This window comes from Apus apus, chromosome 1 (assembly GCF_020740795.1).
Source record: "Apus apus isolate bApuApu2 chromosome 1, bApuApu2.pri.cur, whole genome shotgun sequence".
In the NCBI taxonomy this organism is placed as follows: domain Eukaryota; kingdom Metazoa; phylum Chordata; class Aves; order Apodiformes; family Apodidae; genus Apus; species Apus apus.
Window position 1 is genome coordinate 154,851,439 of NC_067282.1, and position 25,375 is coordinate 154,876,813.

General features: G+C 43.4%; 2 protein-coding genes across 6 annotated transcripts in view; one reads left to right on the forward strand and one right to left on the reverse strand.

The window, feature by feature from the left end:
* Positions 1–6,663, forward strand: part of PLBD1 (phospholipase B domain containing 1) — a 43,475-nt gene extending 36,812 nt beyond the window's left edge. Inside the window, exons 9-11 of the mRNA XM_051632394.1 lie at positions 1,093–1,278; positions 2,347–2,453; positions 4,003–6,663. Coding sequence (XP_051488354.1) covers positions 1,093–1,278; positions 2,347–2,453; positions 4,003–4,170 — 461 coding nt within the window. The 3' untranslated portion in view covers positions 4,171–6,663. The remainder of the gene's footprint in view (positions 1–1,092; positions 1,279–2,346; positions 2,454–4,002) is intronic.
* A 3,090-nt stretch (positions 6,664–9,753) lies between these two features.
* Positions 9,754–25,375, reverse strand: part of ATF7IP (activating transcription factor 7 interacting protein) — a 95,628-nt gene continuing 80,006 nt past the window's right edge. Inside the window, exons 11-15 of one of the 5 annotated variants that reach the window (XM_051611109.1) lie at positions 22,757–22,835; positions 20,687–20,851; positions 19,361–19,546; positions 16,265–16,377; positions 9,754–14,904 (exon numbers count right to left, since the gene is read on the reverse strand). In XM_051611109.1, the coding sequence (XP_051467069.1) occupies positions 14,488–14,904; positions 16,265–16,377; positions 19,361–19,546; positions 20,687–20,851; positions 22,757–22,835 (960 nt within the window). In that variant the 3' untranslated portion in view covers positions 9,754–14,487. Of the gene's footprint in view, positions 14,905–16,264; positions 16,378–19,360; positions 19,574–20,686; positions 20,855–22,756; positions 22,836–25,375 lie in introns of all 5 variants that reach the window. The other 4 variants (XM_051611079.1, XM_051611098.1, XM_051611089.1 and 1 more) reach the window with 4 other exon arrangements.

The window sequence follows — 25,375 nt, forward strand, 5'->3', positions numbered from 1 at the left end:
CCAAGTCCTGGTATGTGTGAATTGAGAGGCAACATTCCCCACTGACAACAGGAACACTATTGCTTTGGAGAGAACCTGAATATGTACTGCTCTTGGGACTAGCTTGTGTTACATGCTCTCTGCTTAAACACTCCTGAGGGCCTGCCTTGCAAAAACAACCAACCAACCAAAATTGTTAAGATATGGGTATCTTATTTTATTTCTTCCAGGACTTGCTGTGCCTAGAACCTGACCTGTCTGATGGTCTCCTCACAAGCTTTTTGTTTTCTAGACCAGTCTTGTTTCAAGCACTTTTATGTCATCTACCTAAAACTCTCTCTGGAGTTCTGACTGGCAACCCTACTCTTTCGAGTTAAGAAAAACTGCTGAATTCACACTTGCTTTTGGAAAACTTAGGGCAGGGCTCTGCTCTGCTCTGCTCTGCTGCTCAATCACTTCTTAAACCTCAAAGGCAGATACTGGCAAACGTGCAGCCATCCCTCCCATCTATCCTCATCACTGTGTGCAACCACAGCTTTCCAACCACTACTGCATGAAGCACAAGGGTCTGTGTGTTTTGCTGCCTGCCTCTTGTTCACCGCTGTGAGCTCTGTGGTCCCTGTGTGTGTGTACATCTGTCCATCCCTGTCATCTCAGCATGGTGTATTACTCTGCTGTGGGAGATGGGAAGTGGGGGGGAAAAAGGGTGTGACTTCAAGCCTCTCGCTGGGAAATCTGGTGCACATAAGTGATCTTGCACTCCTCTGAGGCTGAGCAGTGAAACCTCTGCAGAAGGGCTGTGGCTGCTTGGGGTGTTCACCTCAGCCTCCTGCAAGCCTGATCTCAGCTGTTTTGCAGGATGAGTCCTCAGGGTGGAAGTCTGGGGGTGGGTTGCCTGGGTACAGTCTCCAGTGGTGTTCTACTGGGAGTCAACCCTGGTCACGTCAGTGACTATTGCCTTGTTTTCTTGTGTTCAAACCAGTTCAACATGTTATTCCTCGACATGCTGTTAAGGCAATGCAGCATTGAAAATGGCTTCTTTTTCATTTTTTATGTAGGCAAGAGTGTTCAGCTTTTCCAAGTGATTAACAGATTAGGCTTTGTCTCTGGCAGGTTACTGGCCTTCATACAATATCCCTTTCCATGAAAAGATCTACAATCTCAGTGGGTATGCGGCATACGTGGAGAAGTATGGCATGGATTTCTCTTATGAGCTGGCTCCAAGAGCAAAAATCTTCCGTCGAGACCAGGGCAGGGTGACCAGCTTGGAAGGCATGAAGTACATCATGAGATACAACAGTAAGACAAGTGTCTGTGTCCTGTAGAGCTGATCTTAATAAAGCAGTGTTACTTTTATTTTTTTGCATTATAGTGGGAAGCTGCAGCCTCACACACAGATCAGAACTGTATTACCCTAGGTGCAGAATGCGCATAAACAAAAAGATAACACAAGCTTACAGCTGAGGTAGGAAACCAGGCTGAAATTACTCTAACAGAAACAAGACTGGGTTCCTTCTAGAACAAGGGGCCCTGAGCTTTCTGTTTGACTTCTCCAGAGAGCTTCTGACACTCCAGCAGATGCTGTGGACTGCTGTTACCTAATACATCTACAGCCTGTCAATCTTGAAAGCCTTAAATCCTAAGCAACAGTTAGGTCAGATTAAACCAGAGAATTTAGTGTAAAACTGATGCTTTGCTCTCCTTTTTTTCCTAACAGGGTTCTCCTTAAATGGATTAAAACCAGCTTAATTAACTTCTGGCTAAACCCATCTCTAAGGAAAGATATTTTTAGATGCTGAATTTTTATTCCCAATTATAGGGAGCATGCTGATTACCTGGCTTGGGGTTTGGGAGGCCTCTTTTAGGGAGGAGTATTGCTGCTGTTTTTGCTGTGTGTGGCAACATGCTCACAAGATATTGAGGTTTGTCTGCTTTCCCGTTCTAGCTTGCAGTTACTAGAGGGGGTGTTTGAAGGTTTTGTTTCTTGACACTTATTTTTTTAGTCCAGAACAGGAAAACAAGGGCTCTCACTGCTGCACTTTTCTTCTCTCTTCCTTTTCTCTCCTGACAAAATTCCTGCAAGCTTTCATCATGTGGAGCTGCAGATGTTTGTCATTAGAGGTTGGCAAATAGGATGCAGAAATTGCTGTATGGACTTAGATTAGGAGCTTGTCTACTTCATGTCCTTTCCAAGCACTGAATTCTAGCTGGTACCTGGGGAGGAGCATGAGAGGAATGGGATAGACCTGTGTTTCTGCCAGCACTTTTTCCCAGCTTTTAGTGGCTTGGGCACTTTGCATCTGCTTTTTCTGAGGGCACTAATTTGTTTTCTTTCTTCCTTCCCTTCCCACCACATTTTTTTCCCAGACTACCAGCGTGATCCTTATGCCGAACACAATCCTTGCAACACCATTTGCTGCCGGGAAGATCTCAATCCTTCTTTTCCAGTGCCTGCAGGCTGCTATGACTCCAAGGTAAATTACCTCAGTTTCAGTGTCAGCTGAATGTTTTCTGCAGCAGCGTGTTTCCCTGCACTAGGGCAAGCATGGCCAGGCCTGTTTGTCTCCTTGTTTCATGCTGTCCTAGTGTTTGGGCAGATCTCAGGATGTTAATTTTGTGCAGAGTCCTTTCTTCTGTCCCTGACACCAGTCCTGGCACAGTAGCAGAGGGCAGAGGATACAGGGGGGAAGTGTGTGAAGTAATTATGACTTTGGGAAGTTGTGGTGTTTAGGGGTTAAACCCCAGAGCCTTGCAGCAGGAGGAGCCTAAGAGAAGGCTGAAAACAGTCTTCACATCACTCGGGAAGGTGAATGTTGTACAGCCTTAGCCTGCTGTTCATGGGGACTGTGTGGGTGCCTCCTCAAGAGCCCAGAGGAATCTGTTTTTAGCCTCATTTTAGCTTTACCTTTACAAAAGCCTGGCTCTCTTGTGAGTCACCCTGCTCCAGGGCTCCACCTCTCTGAAACCAGTTTGAGCAAAGTTTGGTAAAGATCACTTTGCTTTCTGGAGGGATGTGGGAAAGTCCTAAGACTCACTGTCCTGGAGAAAAGCAGCAGTTTTTCTTGACAGCTTTTATGCTATTTTCATTGTGAGGGGCAATATCTGAGTAAGCAGCAGTCCAGCCCTGGTATGCTGGGAAGTCTCACAGTGTTTTATCCCATGGGGTCCAGCCTGCTGTGTTTCAGGATTAGGAGTTTGGTTGCTAGGATGGGCTCTGTGGAGGCTGTTGTGGCATTGCCAGGGGCAGCTTGCAGAAGCCCAGGCCAGCTGTTTGCTGCCCTGGCCAGCAGGAGCTCCCAGAGCTGGTTATTATGAAATAGATGAACACAGGAATTTGTTGTGTAGAGGTGTCTGGTAAGGGAGTAGGTCAGTGCAAGCTGGTTGTGGTGCCTTTTCCAGCACAGTTAGGCAAGGGGAGTGGGCTGGGCTGGGGAAGGACAGGGGACCTAAGACGAGCTTTGAGAGAAACAGCTCAGAGCAGCAGCAAGCCCTGGCAGTTAAAAACACTAAAGACAGTTTTAGTGTCTCTGAGTTTGGGAAGATGGAGCAGGTTGGGGATCTCTTGGGAGATAATGAAGGAACAGGGCAGGGTCTGGGCAGCAATATTAACTCTGCTGCCTTTGTCCTTTCCTGAATTACTCTTACAGTGCCTCAGGGGACACCTCAAGTGCTTTAACACTCAGCAGAGCTTAGGTCAGACCCTTTAGGCTGCCCGCTGCAGCTCCAGCTCTTTGGAGACACCCAAACACCGGGAGGATTGTCCTGCCTCTCACCCTGCACAGCGCAAGAGCTAGAGGGCAGCGTGGGCTTCTGCCTTGCCACTGCCCTTCAACACTGGCTCTTCTGTGGCTGAAGGTTCTTCTGTGCAGGAGAAGAATGCTGCCTGGTCGGCGTGCATTCCCCTCGCTCACTTTGTTTACCTTACTGTTACCAAATCTCCCGGAGCTGTTCCTGCTCTGTGGGGTGGGTGCATGTCCAATGCCACGAAACCCTTTTGCCCTGAGCTCCTGTCCTTGCTTACAGGTGTCAGATTTCCGCCTGGCTTCAGCCTTCACAGCCACTGCCATCAATGGCCCCCCAGTACAGGGTGGTCTCCCTGTCTTCACCTGGAGAAGGTTTAACCACACGCGACACCAGGGCCTGCCAGACTCCTACAACTTCAATTTTGTCACCATGAGGCCGATCCTGTAAAACCAGCATCAATATTACCAAATGGATGTATGTTTTTTGGGGTTTTTTTAATGGAAATTTTCCTTCCTGTGTGTAATAAACCGACCTGGATGTCCACATGCCTGTGCCTTACCTGCTTTCCCCTGTCCTGCCAGCTATGCACATTGTACTGATGTTGGCTGCTTCGGTGCATCCCAATGCAAGTTCTGCTCTTCTGAGCTATTTGGGTGGCCCTTCCTCTGACTAGGATTGATGGGAAGCAGGCATGGCACTGCTTCCTGGTGATCTGAGCCATTATCACAGCTGTTCCCAGAGCAGGAGCAAGCTGCAATGCCATCAGTGAGAGTGATCTATCTCTAGTACCAGTGTGGGGACCTGCATCCAGGGCTGGGTCAAGCCAGGTGGCTGCTTTGGGCCACAGGTGGCCTTATCTAGATACAAGCCTGCTGGCTTGATGTCTCCCTTTTGTCCCAGAAGTGCCTGCAAGTACCCTGCAAATTGCTCCTCATGGAGGAATGTCACTAATGAAGAGTCAAGGCTGTGTTTTTCGTGGCAGATCGGTGTGCCTGTTGGCCACAGGGCATGGCTTTCTGTGGTGTTTGCAAGGTTTCCTTTGTCTCACCGAAGCAGTGTGCATGGATCAGGCTGCCTGGAGAGTTCTGAAAGCAGCCAGATGCTTTTGGAAACACCCACACACTTCCTCCCTGCCCCAGGCTGCAGAGTAGCAGCAGGGAGAGAGCCGTGTGTGTGCCTGTGCATTTGATCTCTTGCTGATCGGCCCGTGCAGTTGCTCTGTGACTTCTTTGCCTGCTCCCTCAGCTGTAGAAGTGGAATGAGGCAGTGAGATGGCCATAAGGGCCAGGGCTCCACACATGACTCTTAGCTACCTGTGTTTATACTGCAGAGTCTAGTCACTGGGGTGTTTTGTGCTAGGTGTTATACATGTAATTAAGTAAAACAAAATGAACAGCTTTTTCCTCACAGCCTTAACGGTCTGCAACAAATAGTGTGCGGCACTGCCCTGTGTTATGAAGGTGAAGAATGAGCAGTGTGAGGTTTTGGTTGAGCACTTGGAATTAATTTGTGTGATGGGGAAGGGAGTGAGTTCCCACAGCATGGGTGAGGTTCTGGCCTTAGTATTTGGCTGTCACAGTAGGGCTGATATCTGCCAAGGGAAGAGGGAGACCCACAGTTACAGCAGAGCTTTTGCTGAGAGTGAAAAATAAGGGACTGAAGTGATTGGTTTGCTGGAGCAGAAGGAGGTAAATGTGAGAGGCTGGAGAGAGCATCTGCACCATGTGCAGGGGTAGGAGGAGTGGGTGGGATGCAGGGGCAGGAGAGCACTGTGTAAATTGTCTAACTGCTGAAGTGCTCACAGCCACATTTTGCTCTGTGATGCAGCTCTTGGTTGGGTAAAATTTGCTGAGCAAAATTACTCTGCTGTGGTACAGAGAGACACAGTGACACAGTCAGTGTGTGGGTTGGCGCATGTGCCAGGTGCAGCTGTGTCCGTGCTAGCAGGGGGTGTCTGTGCTCTTTGCTTGGTGCCCCTTGTGCACCAAAGGAGCTGGCAGTGCTGCACAGCTGCCTTACACCACAGGCATGGGGGGGAGACGTCCCTGGTCGCTGAGCTTTAGACACAGCACCCCCTTCTCCTTTACCTCAGGGTTCTCTGTCACTGCAGGTGTGTATCTCAGCCCCCACGTGAGCCCTTGTCCCTGTCGGGCTTGTCCTTGCCTCAAGCTGTGTATGCACAGACCACCCCCTTGCAGTGTTTTGCAATCCCAGCCACCCCCTCCCTGCCCTATGCCAGGGAATGAAGGGCAGTGTGTGGGGTGTGCTCCCTGTTGCCCTCCTTGAGCCATAAACACTAGTGGGGTCAGGCTTGTAGTGCATCCAGTTTATGCTGGGCTTTGAGAGATGGTTGGCAACATGGTAGCCAAGGGCTGTCTGCAACCACAACCCAGATGTCTTGTTGGCATGCAGATGTGATTATAAGTCAATCATCTTATTCTGTGAATAATGGCCAACCCAGGGCCCATTGGCTTTCCAAAAATGACAACAGGCTGCACGCCAGGATCACCCCTTGAGTAGGGACATCTCTCAAGGTTACTTCTCAAGGTTGAGAAAATGCTTATTGCATCAGCTTCTCGCTAAGTGAACTGGGAGTAAGTGCTGGAACTCTTGAAACCTTACTGAAGTGCTGTAAAGGATTCTTGTGCATGTATAATCCTTTAGCTATAAACTAGTGACCAAGTCTGGGACTAGGATTGGATCCAGCCACACTAGACACCTCTCTGAGAAGAAGTTTAGAACGCAAGGGGGTCCTTTCTGAGCCTTGTGACTCAACATGGGGGGGTCTTCCTGACAGTTTTGCCTAACCCTTTTTTCTATGCAGGAAATAATCTTGTACCTTGCCATGGAATCTTGTTAAATCACTGTTGTGTTTACTATTGAAAGTGATTAACTCATTGTTTTCTATCAATAAAGTATATTGGTCCTTCTCTCTTACAAGTGAAGTGCATCTCTCACTCCATCCGTGACAGGCTGTGGCCTTGCAATGTCTCCTGAGCATGAACAGCAATGCTCAACCAAACCCCCCTGGGTGAGGCCCTGGCAGCTCCACGTGTCACTTGCCTTGTGTTGTTCCCTTGGAGGGTGTTGAAGGCCTGGCTGTTCCACCATCACAGGTGGGTCACCTTCAGCCTGGTTTGTCAGCTTTTGGAGCTCTCACAGGGACTCTCTGATGGCTGCTCCAGCCTTAAAGGGCAGCAATCTTGATGCTTTCTGGATAAGCACCAAACATCAACTAAGCATTTTTTGGTGTAGCCCTCAGGTGTTGGCTGCTAATCACTGCCTTGAGGGATGTGTTTTAAACCTTGTACAGAATGGATTGAATTGGAAAGGCTGTAAAAAGCCTTGATGAGCACACTTCAAAGAAGGAATGGAGCTGCCCACGAAGGCCAGTGCAGGGACCAGGCAGCAAATAGAGAACCAAGAATCTGGCACCACAGGGTGGCTGGAGGATGGCTGTGTGCTCCGTGACTGTCACTCCTAGGCAACACAGGAACAGTGCAGGTTGGAGTTAGTGCCTTGTCACCCAATCTTATGTAAAAATACTAATGGAAAAGTATTGTTTAAATGTTGGTCCCCACGGACCAGGAAATTGCCAGCTGCTAACTCTGTGGGACAGTCCTCTGGATGCAGGGCACACCAGGCTGCTTCCCTCTGCAGGGAGTGGAGCCGAGCAGCAGATGTGACATATCCATTTGTAACTGTGCACAGAAAGGGGACCTGCCTTTTTCCCACCTTGAGCCTCCTGTATCCTGAGGCAGGAGTTGCTTTGTGCTCAAACCTGGAGTTGTGGGCAAAGAGTGCTACTTTTAAGAGCTCTAGTCTATGACAAGTGTTTACATTAAGGGGGCCTTATGACTCTAATCCATGTGACTGTGGCCCTTTTTTTTTTGTGCCTTTGATGGTTGTGCTGTTAAAAATCACTGTGTTCCTCTTACTCTGCTGTGCTATGTGCTTCTTTTTTCAGTGGAGAGGCCCAGGTTGATCTGCCACCCACAACCACAGCAGCTGGGTCCAGTTCCTCTCCCCAACACAGCAACATCAGGGACCAGAGGAGGGGACTTTGAGTAGGGCTGCATGGACCTACAGGCAGGCAGGAGAATCAAGAGCTTAATTCTCTGGCAGCTGCATAAAGTTAAAAGATCTCTTTCAGCATCTTAAGTCTTTCTGCAGCTCTCACTGGGAAAAAGGGGAAGGTGTGCTCTAAGCAGAGGAGTTGTTGCAGAGGCTGCCTCCTTTTTCACATTTTGCTCTTCCACGTCCTATGGCTTGTGCTTTTCAAACTGAGTTTTCAGGCTTGGCTGGAGAGGGACTTCTTTGGTGGAGAGATGGCAATGGGAGATGCTTGTGGTAGTCCTCTCTTGGAATAACAGAGACCTGCTGTTCAGTCAGTAGAGAATGCTTAGAGAGGAAGACTCCACCCAGCAAGACACCAACACCACCTTCTCCCCCCGCCTCCCAGTTACATCTAATGGAAGCTTTTGCTTCCTTTACCATCCTCCTCTTCTCTAATCCGTAACATTCTCTCCCAGTTCAGCACATGGGCAGTACTGGTCATACCATGCACAGCCTTGGCTCCCATGGGGCAACGCACACTGCCCCCCAGCAGGAGACACCCTGCAAGGTCTAACCAGCGCGGTCTAGGCAAAACTGCCCAGAGCTCCCTGGAGAATCACCAGCTTTACCTCTCTCAGTGCCCAGTGCTGTGCTGCTGGGTCAGATTGCTTCTTGTCCCATTCCTGTTGGGTCTTTGTTTGTTTGTGGCGTTTTTTATTGTTTGTTTGGGTTGTTTGTTTGTTTGGAGTTTCTGTACAAGCGCTGGTGGTCTACACAGGTGCACTTTGCTGTATGTACATTCTGCTCTGAGGGTGTAGCTCTTCTTTCCAGATATGCCATGGGGTGGATGGCAAAGCCACCCTCCAGCAAAATGGAGTGAGTGCTCTGGCTGTTCACTTACTGGGCTTTCTACCAGCACGAACTGCAGTTACAGGGCTGCGTTAGCAGAGTGGTTACATGAGATTTTATGAGAAATGGAATGGTCTAAACTATGTGCAGTGTGTATACTCTTTTTCTAAACAGGCACTCTGAGAAGCTTAGGACTTTCAAGTGTGATTGTGTTCAGGCATTACTCCACAAGAGTCCATCATCTTTTGGTCAGTGACTTGCAGCAAGTTTAGGAAGTGCAAGGAAACGATTTATTACCATCACAAATTAAAGATATGCCCTTGAAGTATGGGCTCAGCAGTAACTTAGGGTAGGCACGTCAAGTTTAAGTACTTGGTTTGAGTGCTCCACATTTCAGCAGCAGAACTGTGTCCACGAGGCAGCTTTTACCAGGCTGCCTTTTGGTAAGGCAGTTCCTCAGCTCTCAGCTAAGTGGCACAACGTATTTCACGGTGCAGAACCTGGCTTCTGTCCTTGAAAAGCAACAGGGCCTGGGACAGAGACTTTCTTGATCCTTGCACTAAAATATCCTTTTATTACCCCTGATGTCATTACCCTCTACTGATGCCACTAGTTCTGTGCACTACAGTTTGTCCCCTGGGCTTAGAAGTCCATGGCCAGCTGGGCTGTAATGCTTCAGGGTGTTGTCAAAAACCAAGTCATCTCCTGTACTTTGTCCAAAGCTTCTTGCTAAAAGAGTGACCATTTTTTCAGAAGGCAAACCCAGCCTCTTGCAGGAAGAGGAGAGTAGCACCAGCAGTCTGGTTTCTGTTTCTGTCCTTCTCTGAGGCAACTCTGGGGTGCCAATTACTGGATTCTGTCTGTCCAGGACACACAGCCCTTCTTTGCTTTGCACAGGTGCCTGGAAGGTGACTTTCCAGCATTGCTTTCATTTCTTCCTTCTGTGAGAGGGCTGGGAGGGCAGCATCATGCAGTTGACTTTCTGGGAATGACCTAGAGCCAAACCTTTGCTGCTCAACATCAGCTGAGCAAGGTGGAAACGCTGCTAAAGAGGAGCACGCACTGGGCTCTTTTTGAAAGAGCTGTCCCCTGAGATGTCTGGAACTAAGCACAGATGACTCAAAATGTTAAAAACCCAGTAGTTTATTTCAAAGTATAAATTTCAGGCTTGTCAGACAAAACCCCACTACAGTTAACACAGACACACACACTAATCTACAATACATACAAAAAAGGGGGAGATGTTGCAACTGCCCAGTTTAAATTGGACATTAAATCAGTCCTACTTTTTTTCTAATTTTTATTTTTATTTTTGGTATTTATAAGTCCAGCTGCAAAACAAAACAAGAAATCAGATTCTGAGTTTCCTAACAAAGGATTTTGCACGTTTGACTCCCAATAGCCAATAAATTACTAAAGCTGAACAGGACTCCCCAAACAGCTACTACCCAGTGATCTTATTTACAACTATACCTCTTAAATTAAGACAGCGCTTCAAATATATATATATATATATAAGTATGTATGTATATAAAAGAGAAAAAAGAATGCTCAGCCTGCATAATGACAGTAAGAAATAAAGATGCGTTTGAACAAGTACTTAGAAGAGATGAAAAGGAAAATTAATTTATTTGCTTTCTCTCAGCTATCCTTGTTTTTTATTGTTCTCCCCTCAGAAGGTGTTTGGAAGGGAATACAGATTTTGGTGGCAGGGCTGGCTCAGTGTCATTTGAACTTTCCCTCCAGTGTTTTCATACAATGCCCACCCCTACCCAAACCAACAAATTAAAAAAATATAGATTTAATATATCAAGCTTCTATTTAAAAAATCTGGATAGATATTTTTTTGACTAAATGAAAATACTCATGAATTCATAGAAGGCAGAATCACAGCTTGATTGTGTACAGTGTATGAAATACTCTAATACTGAGGAATGGCTGTTTGGGGAGCAGGAACAGACTTGACCTGCCCCTACATATAATACAGATTCTAATTTATTGGACATTTAAGACAAACAGCATGAAGGAAGGGATGAAATGACTATTTTTGTTACAGTACAAAATGGGGCTCAGATCCTACTATTGGGCCCAAATGTGCTCCCCCTGAAGGCACGAGGGGCTTTGCTGTTGTTTTCACAGGAAGCAGGGTAAGACTCCTGATTTTTACAGGGAAGACACGATGGGCATATCCAGCCTTGTGCTAAAAACCCTGGGATGGGCAAGTGTCTCAGTGCTGGTGCTCAGTGATCTAACCTGGCCAACGGCAGCACAAATAATCCAAAGGAGCAAAGCCTAAGACCAACTGCTGCTCCTTGGGAAGCTGGTCAGGGCAAGGCAATAACACAGGCTGAGGAAAACCTGCCTCTGCACCCTCACGTTGGCTGAAGCTGCCACTGCAGATGCAGATGCTGTGCCTACAGTCTGCCCCTTCCTAGGGTTTAGTTATTTGAATCCATTAAAACTTTTGTAGACATACAATGAAATAAAGGAGGCCAGTGAAACTGTAAGGAGTGGAAAGGAACAGCATTTTGCCATCAGCACTTCACAGCAGGGCTCCTCTCCAACCAGAAACTGAACTAACTGAAATTACTTTCAACCTGGACATCCAGATGCCCTTGTATCACTCAGAGAAAACAAGCTAACCCTGTAACACACCAGAAAGCAAATGGGGATGGAAAGCACAGCTGTAGAATTTAACCCAAGGTGGTACTGCTGAAATGTTACATACTCAGTGGCAACACAAAAAAACTGTCAGTAACAACTTCATACCAGGCTACTGAAAAGAAGATGGGAAGAGCTGCATGAAATGCAGAGAAAAAAACCTGAAACCAACCCTTCCACCACTTAACCGCCATATAGGGACTTTTAGCATATTTAAAGTGGATTATTGGAAGCCTTCAACAATTAACACTTTTCAGAAACACACTGTTAACAGACCTGCACTGAATATTCCTGGATATTTTGGTAATACTTTCAAATAAAATCTAATAAATAATTGACTTCTGACTGTTCGTTGCCAGCAGAAACTGAGTTTCTCAATAATTTGATTGTTTCTAGGAGATGAAGGATAATAAAATAACCAGCCACCCCAAAACACAGGGAAAAGTGCCATGAATTAAGGAATTAAGCAATACTCCTGTTTGTTAGACTATGGGGTGAATACTCACTGCAGAGATCTGCTCCACCACACAAGAGTGATTCTGCAGAAATGGCAGTTCTCTCTCTGTGTGTCAGTGATTTAAGGATCAGCTACCTTTAAAGTCTCCAAACTGAGCTAGACATTTGAAAGTCAAGCAGTGCCTTGTCACATACTCTGCCACCACGACTTGCTTAAGATCCAGAAACTGAACCTTTAGCAGCTCTGCTGGGATGCAATGAGAGAGAAGTCAGCCTTTGCCCCACAGCTGCGATGGCTTCAGTCAACAAACAGTAGCCAGCTTATTTAATCTCTTCCCAAAAACCCAGCTGCACTCTGCCATATGTAGCACAAAGGGATCCATCAAGCCAGTTTTTATTATCAGTTCAGTTGAGAATGACATCTTTCCTTAGTAAAGATGAGTCTTATTTTGCTAAAGATACAGCCTGCAAAACCTCCAAACACAATACCAGACCATCCCTAGGAATACCTCCACTGGAGGAAAGGAAAAAAATTATTAACACAGGACCCTCACCCCCTGCCTATCCCAAGCAAGACAAAGCCAAGAACCGTCGTGACCTAAACACAAACACAAACTATAGATGAGCTCATGTATAGTTTGGGCTGGAACCACAATTAAATAAAGCAGCATAGGTTGTATTCTACTGTTTATTTTAACTTTCAAACTATAAACCTCATTGTACTGATATGGCCAATGGCCCTTTGGTACCACCTCAAAGACACATTAAAAAAAAAAATGCCCAAAGAGGACTTGACAGCCATCAGTTGGAATGAACTGCTCTAACCTCTACTACAGAACTGGCTTTATAAGGACCCAACTTCCAGTAAGTAGACTAAATGCCTTATTAAGTAATTATTCCTCAAAATAGGCAGACAAAACATTTAATTAAACATAGAAAAACCCAAGGCATTATTGATTATTGGCATCAGTAATACAGGGACAACTTACTCAAAGGAAAGATTACACATTGTTCATACATGAGATTGAGTGTGAACTTTCTCTCATGATACTTGGATTTAGGTAGAATTTTTGCTCCCCCAGTCAATAAAACTGCTACACTGCAAATGCAAGTTTCCATACTGAGAAAATTAATTACTCACCTGACAGAAGTGACAATCCCAGCTACGTAAAAGAGTGCAGTCAGATAGTAAAAAGACTTTTCCCCTTCTAACTTCACTGTTTGGTTCTGCTGGGCAGGAATAGGACTGAAAAGTGCCGAAATAAAAACCTTACATAAACATTCTTGTCCAGGTGTGTCACAATTTGGTAACGCAAAAATCAAGTTTAACATGTCAACGACAGTGGGGCAGAGCCACCAATTTCTTTTCTCAACTCAGAAGAACTATTAACATTTGCAACTGCTCATGAGTTTTAAGCCAGTGTCTAAAATAATTTCTGAACTGCTTGGGGAGTGTTAACTCTCTGCAGAAGCAGGCAGGTGATGAGCTAGAGAAGAGAACTGGGAAACCAACTTCTTATCTTTGTGCACTAACTGAACCTCCAGGCAGAGTGCAAAGAGCAGAAGCTTTCATGGTGCTACACCATGGAGATTTTTTCTTTGGCTAAACAGCAGCATACAGCTTTCCCAAATCAACAGGGAAAGGCTCTGGTGGAAAATACTCTCTGTTTACTCTAATATTCTTAACAGGACAAAAACAAATACTCAAGAATTACAGTGAAGGAAGGGTTGAATGATACTGCAGATAAAAATGGACTGAGCATCAGCAGATGTTACACTTCCTGGTTTTTACAGGAATAATAATTACTGCAGGCCAGGAAAATGAAAAGCAGTAATGAAAGGCTAGAAGGGTGAGGGGAAAAATAATTTCAAGCAAATGAAAGAACACCACAAGGTATCTGGCTACATTTATTTCTGAAATAATTCCTTAAGGCACAAAATAAATCTAAAAAAAGGGCTGGATGTATGAGGGGAGGGGTAGAGAAATTAGCTGAGCTAGAGAGGCATGAGTGCAGTCTCTACAATCCAGTTTCAGATCTGACCTGGGAATGCTCCCAGTATGAGTGAGGGAGAATGGTGAAAGCACAGGAGCATTCTTATTTAGGAGAGGTAGGAGGTAGTGGGGTGATTTTTTTTGTTTTGCACCACCTCCGAATTTGCAAAAATAATGGTTCCCTGGCCAGACTCAAGTTCCCTTCCCTCCCCTCAGAGAGCTCATTACAGTTTGTAAAATAAGACCAGACAACTCAATCTTCCAGTACAAAAATGAGACTCTGAATCACCCTTAATATCACAGCCCACTCACAGAGTGGTGGGGAGCAAGAGGCAAATCTGTTCTTGCCCTCGTGTTAGTGCCTTGACAGATATTACAGATGTGTACATCTTGCTTCAGACAAACTGTAATCTATTATTTTGTTCCCACTCTGAAGCAGAATCCCAGGCATCCAGGGGTGCCCTTGGATAGAGCAGGTAGGTATCTAGGTGGAACAGCTGTCATGGAAGGGAAAGTGAAATTTTCAAATGGCCCATGACTTGAGCTATCCAGAAAAAACAGGTTCTCTTGCTGCAGGCGAGACGTTATTTTTGTTTTGGTTCTGAATGCATGTAGTGTATCACACAACTGTCTAAAACAATCCTGCAGAGAGTGGATTTAAAAGTGAATTTCATGCATGGGATCAACCCCCCAAAACTGGGGTGATTCTTGGTAGTAGGAGAGATTTAAAGGCTCCAAAGATCTCTACTTTAACTGCTCTGGGAAGAGATCACATCTGTGGACTGGGGGTCACAGAAGGGTCCAAAACGTCCATAGATGTCCTTAGCCCGGACAGCAAAGTAGTACTTGCTGCCAGACACAAACTGTGTAAGAGTGCATGCCATAGGCAGTGGGAGGGCCTTCACTTCCCCAATCTTCTTCCACTGGGAGGGCATAGTGGCACTCGGATCCTCGTGGTAGGCATAGAGATGGTAACTGTCCACAGTGGCACAGCTCCGGTCCACCTCCATGACACTCCATGACAGCACAATACCATTCTGGCTCTGTACCCGTGCCAGCTTCAGCTGTGGCTTTTGAGGTGGAGAAGTGTTGGCAGCTTCAGGGGGCAGACGTGGTGGCTGTGGAGCCTCAGGGAGCGGGGCAGGATGTACAGGCCGTGGTGGCTCCTAAGCAACGTAAGAGCGAGAAGGAAAAAGTCAAGAGTCTACAGCAGTGGCAGGAAGCTTTAATTCATCGTTCCCCAGGCAGATGGAAACAAAGAGCCTGCAGTCACCCAAGCATCACAACTGTAAGTCCTCTGTGCAGAGGCAAGAGAGCAGCAGCACAAGTTGAGAAGAGATGGGACTAAGGATATGCCTTAAGTTGTAACTATTTGCATTCCTCTTTGCTTCCCACCCAAGAGATGATGGACTGAATACTTTATCAAGACTGAGCAGGCAGGCTCACAATGACTTTGGGCTAATTTACATTTGAGCTGCCGTTCCCACATTATCCAGAACACCCAGGCAGCAGTTTAAGCTGACAACTCAACCATCTTTTCAACAGGCAAGTTTTCTGTCACGAGAGGAAGAATGGCTAACAGTGCCACATGGATTTTATCACCTTAAATTGATCACAAAAGCTTCCAGAAAATTCTGAAATAAGGGCACAAATGTGGCTTTCTACTGATTTTTTTTTTACACCACAGGAAAAGCCCTAGGTCTCTCATTTATGTTAGATAAGATGAATCATGGAATGTGGTTACAAAGAGCATGAAATTTTGTTATTCTTCAAGCCAGGGGACTTTCAGGTTGGAATCTGAGGTACTTTTTGTCATCTTAAGTGTTCTGTGTGATATTGGCTTGGTTTATTCTCATCATTTATCACTGGAGAGTGCATGAAGTTGAAAGGTGTCTAGATTGCAAGAATGGGGAGTCAGATTGTTGGTAATATATTTACTGTTTCAGGACATCACGAGTGATGTGACTGCCCAACAGTGATAGTATGCAGACAAAGTATTTGGTTCAAACTCAACACGACAAAACCATCTGAAATGAGTCAGAGTAAGTTACCAAATACTTACAAAAAGGAGTTTGAGGTTACGCAGAAGTGATAAAAAAAACACCAACCCTGAAATTTGGGAGTTTGCAACCTTGAGGGTCTTGTCTGTACCTTTTTATCCTACCTCATTTTGGCTGTTCTAAGAAACAGATCATCCAATTTGTAGCCAAACCATGACTAAACTTCTTATGGCATTTCTGTGCCCTTGACTCCACAAGTCACCTGCACAGAATTCATGTACCATTTTTCAGTATGTGCCACCGGTGATCTGGAGAACTTGGGTAAACTACCAAACTGCCTAGCTTTTTACTACCCTTGGTAGAAGTGGCTGTAGGTGATCAGGTGGTGCTATGCAAGTGAACTGGCTGCAAAGTGCCTGCAAGGCATTTCACTGTTCTGCAGTTCACGCTAAGAAGCAATGGGAAAGACATTAATGCGGAGACAAGCCTGTAAATTGCATTAAGTAATTTCAAAATGACTACTCACAGCATGTACCTGTGGTGGTCGATGATGCACTGTAAGCTGAGGTGCTCCAGATCCAAGAGTCAGTCCGTTGTTCACAACATATGCAGTTGTTTGAGGCATTCGCACAGTCATACCTGTAAGAAGCACAGGGGTTATTTCTGAGTATTCAGTACTTCAAATCAGCTGAACGAACAGTGGAAGACCAGCTCCTTGGTTCATGTGAATGAAACCAAATTGCAAACTGACACACCCTCCTCTAAGTGCCAGAAAATAGATGAAGTACTGCACAACAAAACCACCTCCCAGCTTCTGAAGCTGTGACTGAAAGAGAGCAAGTGCTTATGTCTGCAGAGAGGACAGAATGAAGTTTTAATAATTTGTACCATGAAAGAAACGGGTGGTGAGGAAAAGCATGGGAGACACAGGGAGCTTAAGTATGAAGAGAAAAATTACATCACTTTGGGATTCGGAAAGGAAAAGACAAGTGCCTCTGCAGCAGAATAATAACTACTCAGTATTCAAATGCCAGAAGGCTGTGCTGTGGATGGTATCGGGGGGGGGGGGGAAAGAAAGATATTGTCCAAGATGCTTGTCCTCCCTCACAGAATGGACACAACGATGGATGTTACTCACAGGAGTTATCATTTCATTCATTCCCACAGCAAACTGACCCAACTCTCAGGAGTAAACAACATCCAGAACTCTTGCAAAGTACCAAGTATAAATGTATACTACACCTCACTTTCTTAAGTAACATGGCTGGACAGGGCTCTGAGCAAACGGATCTAGTTGAAGATGTCCCTCCTCGTTGCAGAGAGGTTGGGATAGATGGCCTTTAAAGGTCCCTTCCAACTCAAACTGTTCTATGACTCCATGGTAATATAAAGCAATATGCACCAGTTGCACCATTTCTGAAAGGTGTATAACAAAGACGGTGAAAAATGTAGAAAAGGACAAAACCTCCTGAGAGCCAAAAGGGATCAAGAAACATGATTGTTTTTTTGTTAATATGTGAAACCTCTTTAGCTGGTATGCAAATATGAAGCCTTTCAGTAATTTATATTCTAACTCAGGCTAACCATCTAGCTTCCCTGTCCAGAGGTACAGGGAATGCACAATGCTACAGAGGAACTGTAATTTTCTTTTGTCTTATGTGGCTTGTCAGACAATAGTCCTGTATGATACACAGACATAACTTTTCAAGTCAGAGTAACAGAACTGCCTCTAACAGAATCACAGAGAAGTCCAGCTTTGAAGGGACCTCTGGAGATCATCTATCCCAAACTTCTGTGGGAAGAATGCTCTTAGCTTAGGTTAGTCAGGGTCTAGTCAGGCAGAATCTTTATTTTGGTGGAAACCTGCCTTGATTTCTGAGAATTTGTAAGCAGACAACTGAAGGATATGCATTTGTTGTATCATTGGACCATAAGATCAGAAGAGCATTACACAGAGATCTGCTGTTGGATGACCTTGCCTGAAAAAACATATGAATTCCCCACCTCAGTGAGTTGTCCTAGAAAAGGCCTTAAAATAGTGTATTACCTCTTTCATGTTCTCCAAAAACATATTAATTTTATTTCATGTCTGATGTATTCTTGCATGTATTCTGTAGATATTAACACTAGTGATGTGTATTTTGTCATAATAACTGCTCTAAGAAATTGTTGTTTCTGACAAAAACATGTATTTTACATTTTGGTACAAAAGAAGAAAATGTTATTAAAAATAATCAACCCAAGTCAATGCATGGTTAAATACTCAAAACTCCTTCCAAAACAACAGGTAGATCACACACACCTGACTTGTAGCTAAAGGCAATGATGAAGAGAATTAATTGTGGGCTGAGGCTATCTTGTCTTTTATGGCCTTTTGCCAACAGGAATTCAAGATGCCCCTCAAAAGATATTCCTGGTCAGAAAAACCTGACCTCAAATGCATGTGCACAAGACTAATAGTAGTTTAAGAAATATGAACAAGTACTCTGAAGGGGACAGCCATTTCCTCCCACTCTGACATTTCAGAGAGATGGCTCAAGAACTGTCTGATCGGCTTCTGTTTAGCAAGCACAGCTGATTTTTCACAGCCTGTGGCGATGCAGCTGAATCCAGTCGTACGAGACACTTAGAATTAAATTGCTGCAAACATACATAGATATTCTCCTTTCCAAAAACTATAGTTTCAGAACAATGAATCAGTTATTTCTGCACAAAGCTACATAGTCTTGCATGGCTCAAGCACGCAGTTCTGAGTCTGACATATACAGATGAAAAATCACTACCTGGATGGCACAAAAGTAAGCTCACGTGTGGTGCACTGGAACAGGGAAATTTATGTTTAACATAACAGTGTTAAAATAACCACAGTTATTTTGTGGGGACCATAAAGCCATACCCATAGAAATTGTGGGAAGCTAAGAAAGGACATTTAAGATCCACCACTTAGTAACAACATGTAAGTGATTGTTTAAGGTTATTTTTGACATCTATGACTCATTTCAGAAAAGTAAGTTTACTGCACTGGGAAGATACGAGTTATGTTTGCACAGTCAAAACGAACTTGCTGGTATCTCTAGTAAAGGAAACTCAAGCATGCATCAATTTCTGATACATTTAGTGCAAAATTTAATTTGTCTGGGCCTAGAGAAAATAACAAAATTTGCTGGCCACAAGACATCAAATGCAATTAAGGAATTACATTAGCATGTGTGATATAAACATAACTTTTAGACAGGAAAGGGAACACGATTTACTACAAACTTAGATGTTTTAATCCATAATAACAAAATAGTCTCCTAACAACCCTTCTACGAAGCAGTGGTGCTCATCACATGACCTTCCGCTACGGTGTCAGGTATTGGGCATGTCAGTCAGAGATGCTTAATTGGCATAGTTAGTGCATGAGATGACTTAAATTCAGTTTTTCCTCATTCACATAACTTCAGGGGGAATGATTTCTTAATAACTTGAGATTTTCATGAGTCCGTAAGCTGGAAAAAACCCCCGCCTCGATACTGAGGACTAGTATTGTAACAAGCGCATGCAACAAACCCCCAACAAAAAAAACAAACATCACAAGCATCAGATAGAACCTGTCAAGCTGTGACAAAAGCATCCCTACCTCCAGACTGGGGGTTGATTGGCCTTAAACCTGGGCTTGGCATGACAGCTCCTCTTATAGGGTTCTGTGCTGGTGGTGGTGGAAGAGTGGTATAGACCACCTGATGGTTAGCAGGGGTTCTTGGTATAGGAAGTTTTGCTGGAGTTTGAGTCACTGGCCTGTGAGTTACATTCACTGTTGTCGAAGCTGGAAAAAGACCAGAGAGACCACAACCTAAAAGGGAATTCCATGACATTAAGACGATATGCCTATTCCAGAGTACACACCACTTTCGGAAAACTGACTCATCTGAGCCATGCAAAATAACAATTCTCTGTGAAATTCTACCTGCTTTTTGATAATGCAAGAAAAGAGAAAACAGCCTAAACAGTAATTTTCACCTGAAATAATAATGCCAAGATATACTCAAATTTCAAAGAGAAAAGATAAACATAAAGCCCCTCCCCTCAAACCCACAAACCCTCCCTACCCCCCGAAAAAAGAAGACAGAAAGCCTCCCCCAACCAAAAACCTAAAAAAGACAGAAAAAAAAAGAAATCTCCCACTAGACCAGGTATTTCTAAGCTCCATCCAACCTGGCTTTAAACACTCTCAGGGAGGGGGGCATCTACAGCTTCTCTGGGCAACCTGTTCCACACTGTCATAGTGAAGAATTTCTTCCCAATTTCTTCCCGTATCTAATCTAAATCCACCCTCTTCCAGTTTAAAGCAATTACCCCTTGTCCTGTCTCTACATGCCCTTATAAAAAGTCCCTCCCCAGCTTTTTTGTAGGCCCCTTCAGGTACTGGAAGGATCTACTGAATGATTTATTTTTCGTTATGTTAGAAAGAAAAGAAAAAAAAAATCAATACTGCAGACAAAATAACATTTAACTAGGGATGGAGCTTCAATGGCAGCCCCTCCATTCACTCTGCCAAAAGGATTAATTGCCAAGGGCAGGTGGACAGAGCTAGGAGTAATGTTGCTATATGTATTTTCCCCAATTACTCAAATAATGCAACTGCTACAGGCTTATTTTCCCTCATTTTTACAAGCAACAGTGTATTTAATAACTTCCACGACCATCCTTAGCAGGATTTCTTCCTCTCCATGGAATTAATTTGATCCTGAATTCTTCCCAAATGAACAGAACTATCTTTCCCTTTTACTCCAGCTTTTTAAAAAAAATAAAGTTATGGGAAACTGACTAGAATGGAAGACTAAAAACTGACTCAAACATTCAGAATATTCACCTGAAAAGAAAAGCACTACGCAGAACACCCAAGAGTCTAGTTTAAGAAAAAAAGCAGTCACTGCAGTCACATAATGATGTAAAATGAACTTACCTGTAGGTAATACATGTAGGGTGGTCTGGGAAGGTCCACTTGTTGGCACACCTGGCTGTTGCACAGGGTTTGGCTGAGAAGGCTGTGAAGGCTGCAAGGGTCGAGCCAAGGGCTGGCTGGATATGCTCAGTCCTGTAACAGGTGTCTGGTTCTGCTTCTTGCTGTCTGCTTTGAAAGAGGATAAAGTTATAGACAATAACAAACAGACATTAGAACATCACAGAGTTTTAAAATCCTCCTCTGCCCTGTCATTCACACATTATCAAATAGCATTTCCTAGCATAACATTTCTTTGATTTTTCATTCTGCAAACAAAACCAGAAAATTCATTCAATTCCCCTCACTTTCATAATCTTAACCTTTCCCTCCACCCCCCTTACTCTGTAATGTTTCATTCTATCATTATGAAATTATATATATTATATATATTATATTTCAACATAGTTTGGAAACTGCCAAAGCCGTAAAGTTTCTTGTAAAAAAACCCTAAAACCTTAAAAAGGCCTAGACACTGCTGTACTCAATTTGTTTCAAAAAACTGATAGAGCTCCCTAAATGTATCTTTGTCTACCTTTGATGCTATTCTGACATTCAGCTAAGCAATTCACAGAATCATCAAAATCCTGGCTAGAAAGGATGTCAGCTGGCCGTATTTTGAAGCTTGATTGTCACCAACAATAAATTAAATAAGCTGTGGTTTTGTCCAGCTGAATCTTGAGAGTGGAGTTTCCACCATCCCTCTGTGCTGCACTACCTTCCTACTGTGATTTTTTCCCCCCTCAAGCTCAATTTGAACCTCCTGAACTTGTAGTTCATAGCTGCAAACCCTTGATACAATATCTGGCACTGCAGAGAAGAGTTGTGCTCCATCATCTTTGTAACTATCCTCCAAGTATTTGTAGGCTGCTGTTACAGTCTCAGCTTGCTCTTTGGCAAACGTGCCATGGTTTGTCAATCTCTTCTCACAGGTCATGTACTCTAGGCCTCCACTATGCTGACACCATCTATTGGGCTCTCTCCAGGGCTACCACAACTCTTCTGGACTCAGGGAAGGGGGAATCAAAACTGGACACTGTATTTCAGTACATGACCTCTTCTTGCTGGTAACAGGACATTTCTCCCTCACTGAAAGAAATGCTACCACATCCCAGTATGATTTCCTATATTTGTGTAATACAAATACAGACCAAGTCAAAACATTAAGAAGGTGTGTGTAGAACTTGAAGGTACTAGCTAGAGAGATAGCTGCTGAGGTTGTCTAGAGGAATGAAACTTCTTGGTGGCTGGACTTCAGAATACAGTGCAGGGACATGCATGTAGAGGTCAAGCAGAATTAAAATGATATATCTAATAGTAGAAATATCACATTTTCAGTTAAGATGAAATACACAAAATTAAGTGCAATACAGTCTGAAGTACAGACTTATTACTCTTCTGAAAGACTGTAATTCTTGACTAAGCCAATGCTAATTATAATTAGAGCTGCCCACAGTTACGCAAGACTTACTGAAAATGTATTCTTGTAAAAGATGAAGTGCATCCACATTGCCAAAGGACATAAGAGCAGAACTATATTTACTCTAACCTTGGCATACAGCCCCAAAGCAAAAAACAGATCTGCATTTGGTATCTAAACTCTTGGACACAAAGTGTTTTAGTTAAACAAAATATTAGAAGCTGTAATAATATAATGCTTGAGTATCAGCTGCAGAATTAAAAGTTATTTAATTTTTCAGCAAAAAAACATTTAAATAAAACTAGAGGAACTTTCAAAAAAATAATAAAGCATTAAATTGTCTCGAATTATTCCACAAGCCAAACAGATTTAAGCATAGACAGCAGCAATGTTTAAATAAAGGGAAAGGTAAAAATTTTAATGTCTTTTTAATGTAAGTAGAATTAATTTTGTATTTAAGGTCTATCAGAATTTTCTAATAACACTCCTGTTTAACTGAAACACCAAGGAATAAAATGCACTAAGCAGAAACAGAAGCTTATTGCTTTCTACCATTCAAGGGATAAATTAATACTTGTAGCTCAATAACACCTAGCAAAATCTTTTTCACCTACCTTGAGAAGAGCTATCCTCCTCTTCATCCAGTGTAAGATCAATGACACCTCCTGAATCGCTTCCTGTGACCTTCCCGCTCTGAAAGACAAAACTCCTTCATTTTGCAAAAGCAAATCCAGGGAACACAGGCGGAAAAGGGGGTGCAAACTGAACACTGAAGAGAGATTTGAGAACTGATGCACTTAGTAGAAAGGAACCAATGAATGAGCAGGAGGAGAAAATTTCAGACAAATCTCCCAGGACTTGAAAAACAGGCAGTCATCAAGTGACTGTACTGCGGTGTCAAGTATTTTTAGCTTTTTAAGGAGTTAAAAAAACCTGATGACAGTGGCATATTTTTATTTTACAGGTAAATAAATAACAATTTGGTGTTAAAGAGCATCTTTCAATAGTCTTAATATTTTAATCTGGTTGCAATTTGTGCTTTACTCCATAGTAATATAATCTTTTGAAAGAATAGTCACCAGCACAATACATCACTTATCTTTAGACAGCTTGACCTATGTGCCTATAAAGAAATTGACTTCATAATAAGAAAAAGGGAAAACTACACTGGAACCAGTAATGCTTATAAAACATGTAATCAAAAGTCACAAGAAGTCCAACTGTATCCAGCTTTTAAAAGAAATTTCATTATGGTATTTTTATCCATTATCACAAATTTTACCATTCTATTATTCTACATACAAAACAATTTCTAAGCATCTATTTAGAAAGGATAAAAGGATCTTTTAAGCTACTGTGAAGGGTAAATATTATAAAAAACCTAGAGGACCACCAAACAATATTTATCTTCTTGATCAATTGCTGTCCTGTGGCTGTTCAGATTGGTGGGACCACCTGTATTTTCCTTTAGGTGATGAAAAAAAACACCAGGGGAGGTCCTATATAATGCTGTGTTTTTAAATATACTTTCTAGAAAAAAACCTTGAATTACATTAATTTCTAGTTCCTTAAACTTGCCACATAAATTAGAGGGGTTTTTTTTGTTTTGTAAAAAAGATGATAATCTATTGTTGGACTGAAGTGCTACCGATTTATGTATTAGTAAACGAGGTTCCTTAGGACAGACAAAGGGTTAGGAAAGCAACTTAATTACCAACATCTCTGAACAATCAGTATGGAAAAAAGCCCAACAGTTATCAGATCCTCATGGACTGTACAAATGCCAACATGATAAATCCCAGGAATATGAGAGATTTTTTTTCCCTGCAGTCTGATGGGAACAGATGCAAAAAGCCTAAGCACTGAGAATATCTGCTCTATGACCTTTCATTTGGGCAAAACTAAGGCTTTAAGGAAGTCCTGAAGACAACTCACACACAGACAAGGCTTTAAGGAGAGGAAAAAGAGGCATCGTATGATTACGTTATGCAAACAAAAGCTCTATTCAAATTATCAGTCACTGAATTTGGAGCTTCTGACATGACTGACCTCTTAATGATGCATTATTACAACCCAGTTTCTTCATGCTTTAAGTTCTGATGCTGCCACCAATGAAATTCTGCTAATAACCTATGTAGCAATAGAAGAGACATGTAGAGGGCCAAGTGCATGAGGTTCAACAAGGCTAAATGTTGGGTTCTGCACTTGGGTCACAACAACCCCATGAAACGCTACAGCCTTGGAGATGAGTGATTCTGTGTTGGCCAGCTGTTGGCTGAATATTAGCCAGTAGTGTGCTCATGTGGCCAAGGCAGCCAATAGCTTCCTGACTTGTATCAGGAATACTGTGACCAACAGAACTAGGGAAATTATTGTCCCCCTGTACTTGACACTGGTGAGGCTGCACTTTGAGTGCTGTGTTCAGTTTTGCGTCCCTCACTACAAGAAGGACACTGAGGTGCTGGAGCATGTTCAGAAAAGGACAACAAAGCTGGTGAAGGGTCTAGAGCACAAGTCTTATGAGGAGCAGGTGAGGTAACCAGGATTATTTAGCCTGGAGAAAAGGAGGCTCAGGGAAGACCTTATTACTCTCTACAGTTACTTGAAAGGAGGCTGTAGAGTGCTGGGTGTTCACTTTTTCCCCCAATTAACAAGTGATAGGGCAAAAGGAAATGGCATAAAGTTGTGCCAGGGGAAGTTCAGATTGAATATTAGGAAAAATCTTTTTACTGAAGGGGTTGTCAGGCACTGGAACAGGCTGCCCAGGGAAGTAGTGGAGTCACCATCCCTGGAGGTTTTTAAAAGATGTGCAGATGCGGTGCTTAGGGACATAGTTTAGTGGTGGACTCAATAATGTTAGGTTAACAGCTGGACATGATAATCTTAAAGGTTTTTTCCAATGAAAAAGATTCTATTATTCTCTTTGCTATACATATACATTTTTCAGATTTATTAACCATGGAATTCTTCTGTTGAGCAATTTCTATTTCAAAGATTTTCCAGCTTCAGTTTTCTTAGTATGATGCTCTGATTTACCCACTTGAAGCTTAATATAAAAGGGACATTCAAATAATCAATGATTACTCCATTAGCATAAAGTCAAGAGGAATTTCATTCCAACTTGATAATCTTCCCAGTAAACAATGTGTATTTTGAACTACATCTCTCCCTGCCAAGAGAAAGAAGATTGAAGAATGGAGGGGGAGATTTATCAGAAACTGGAGAAAGAAAAG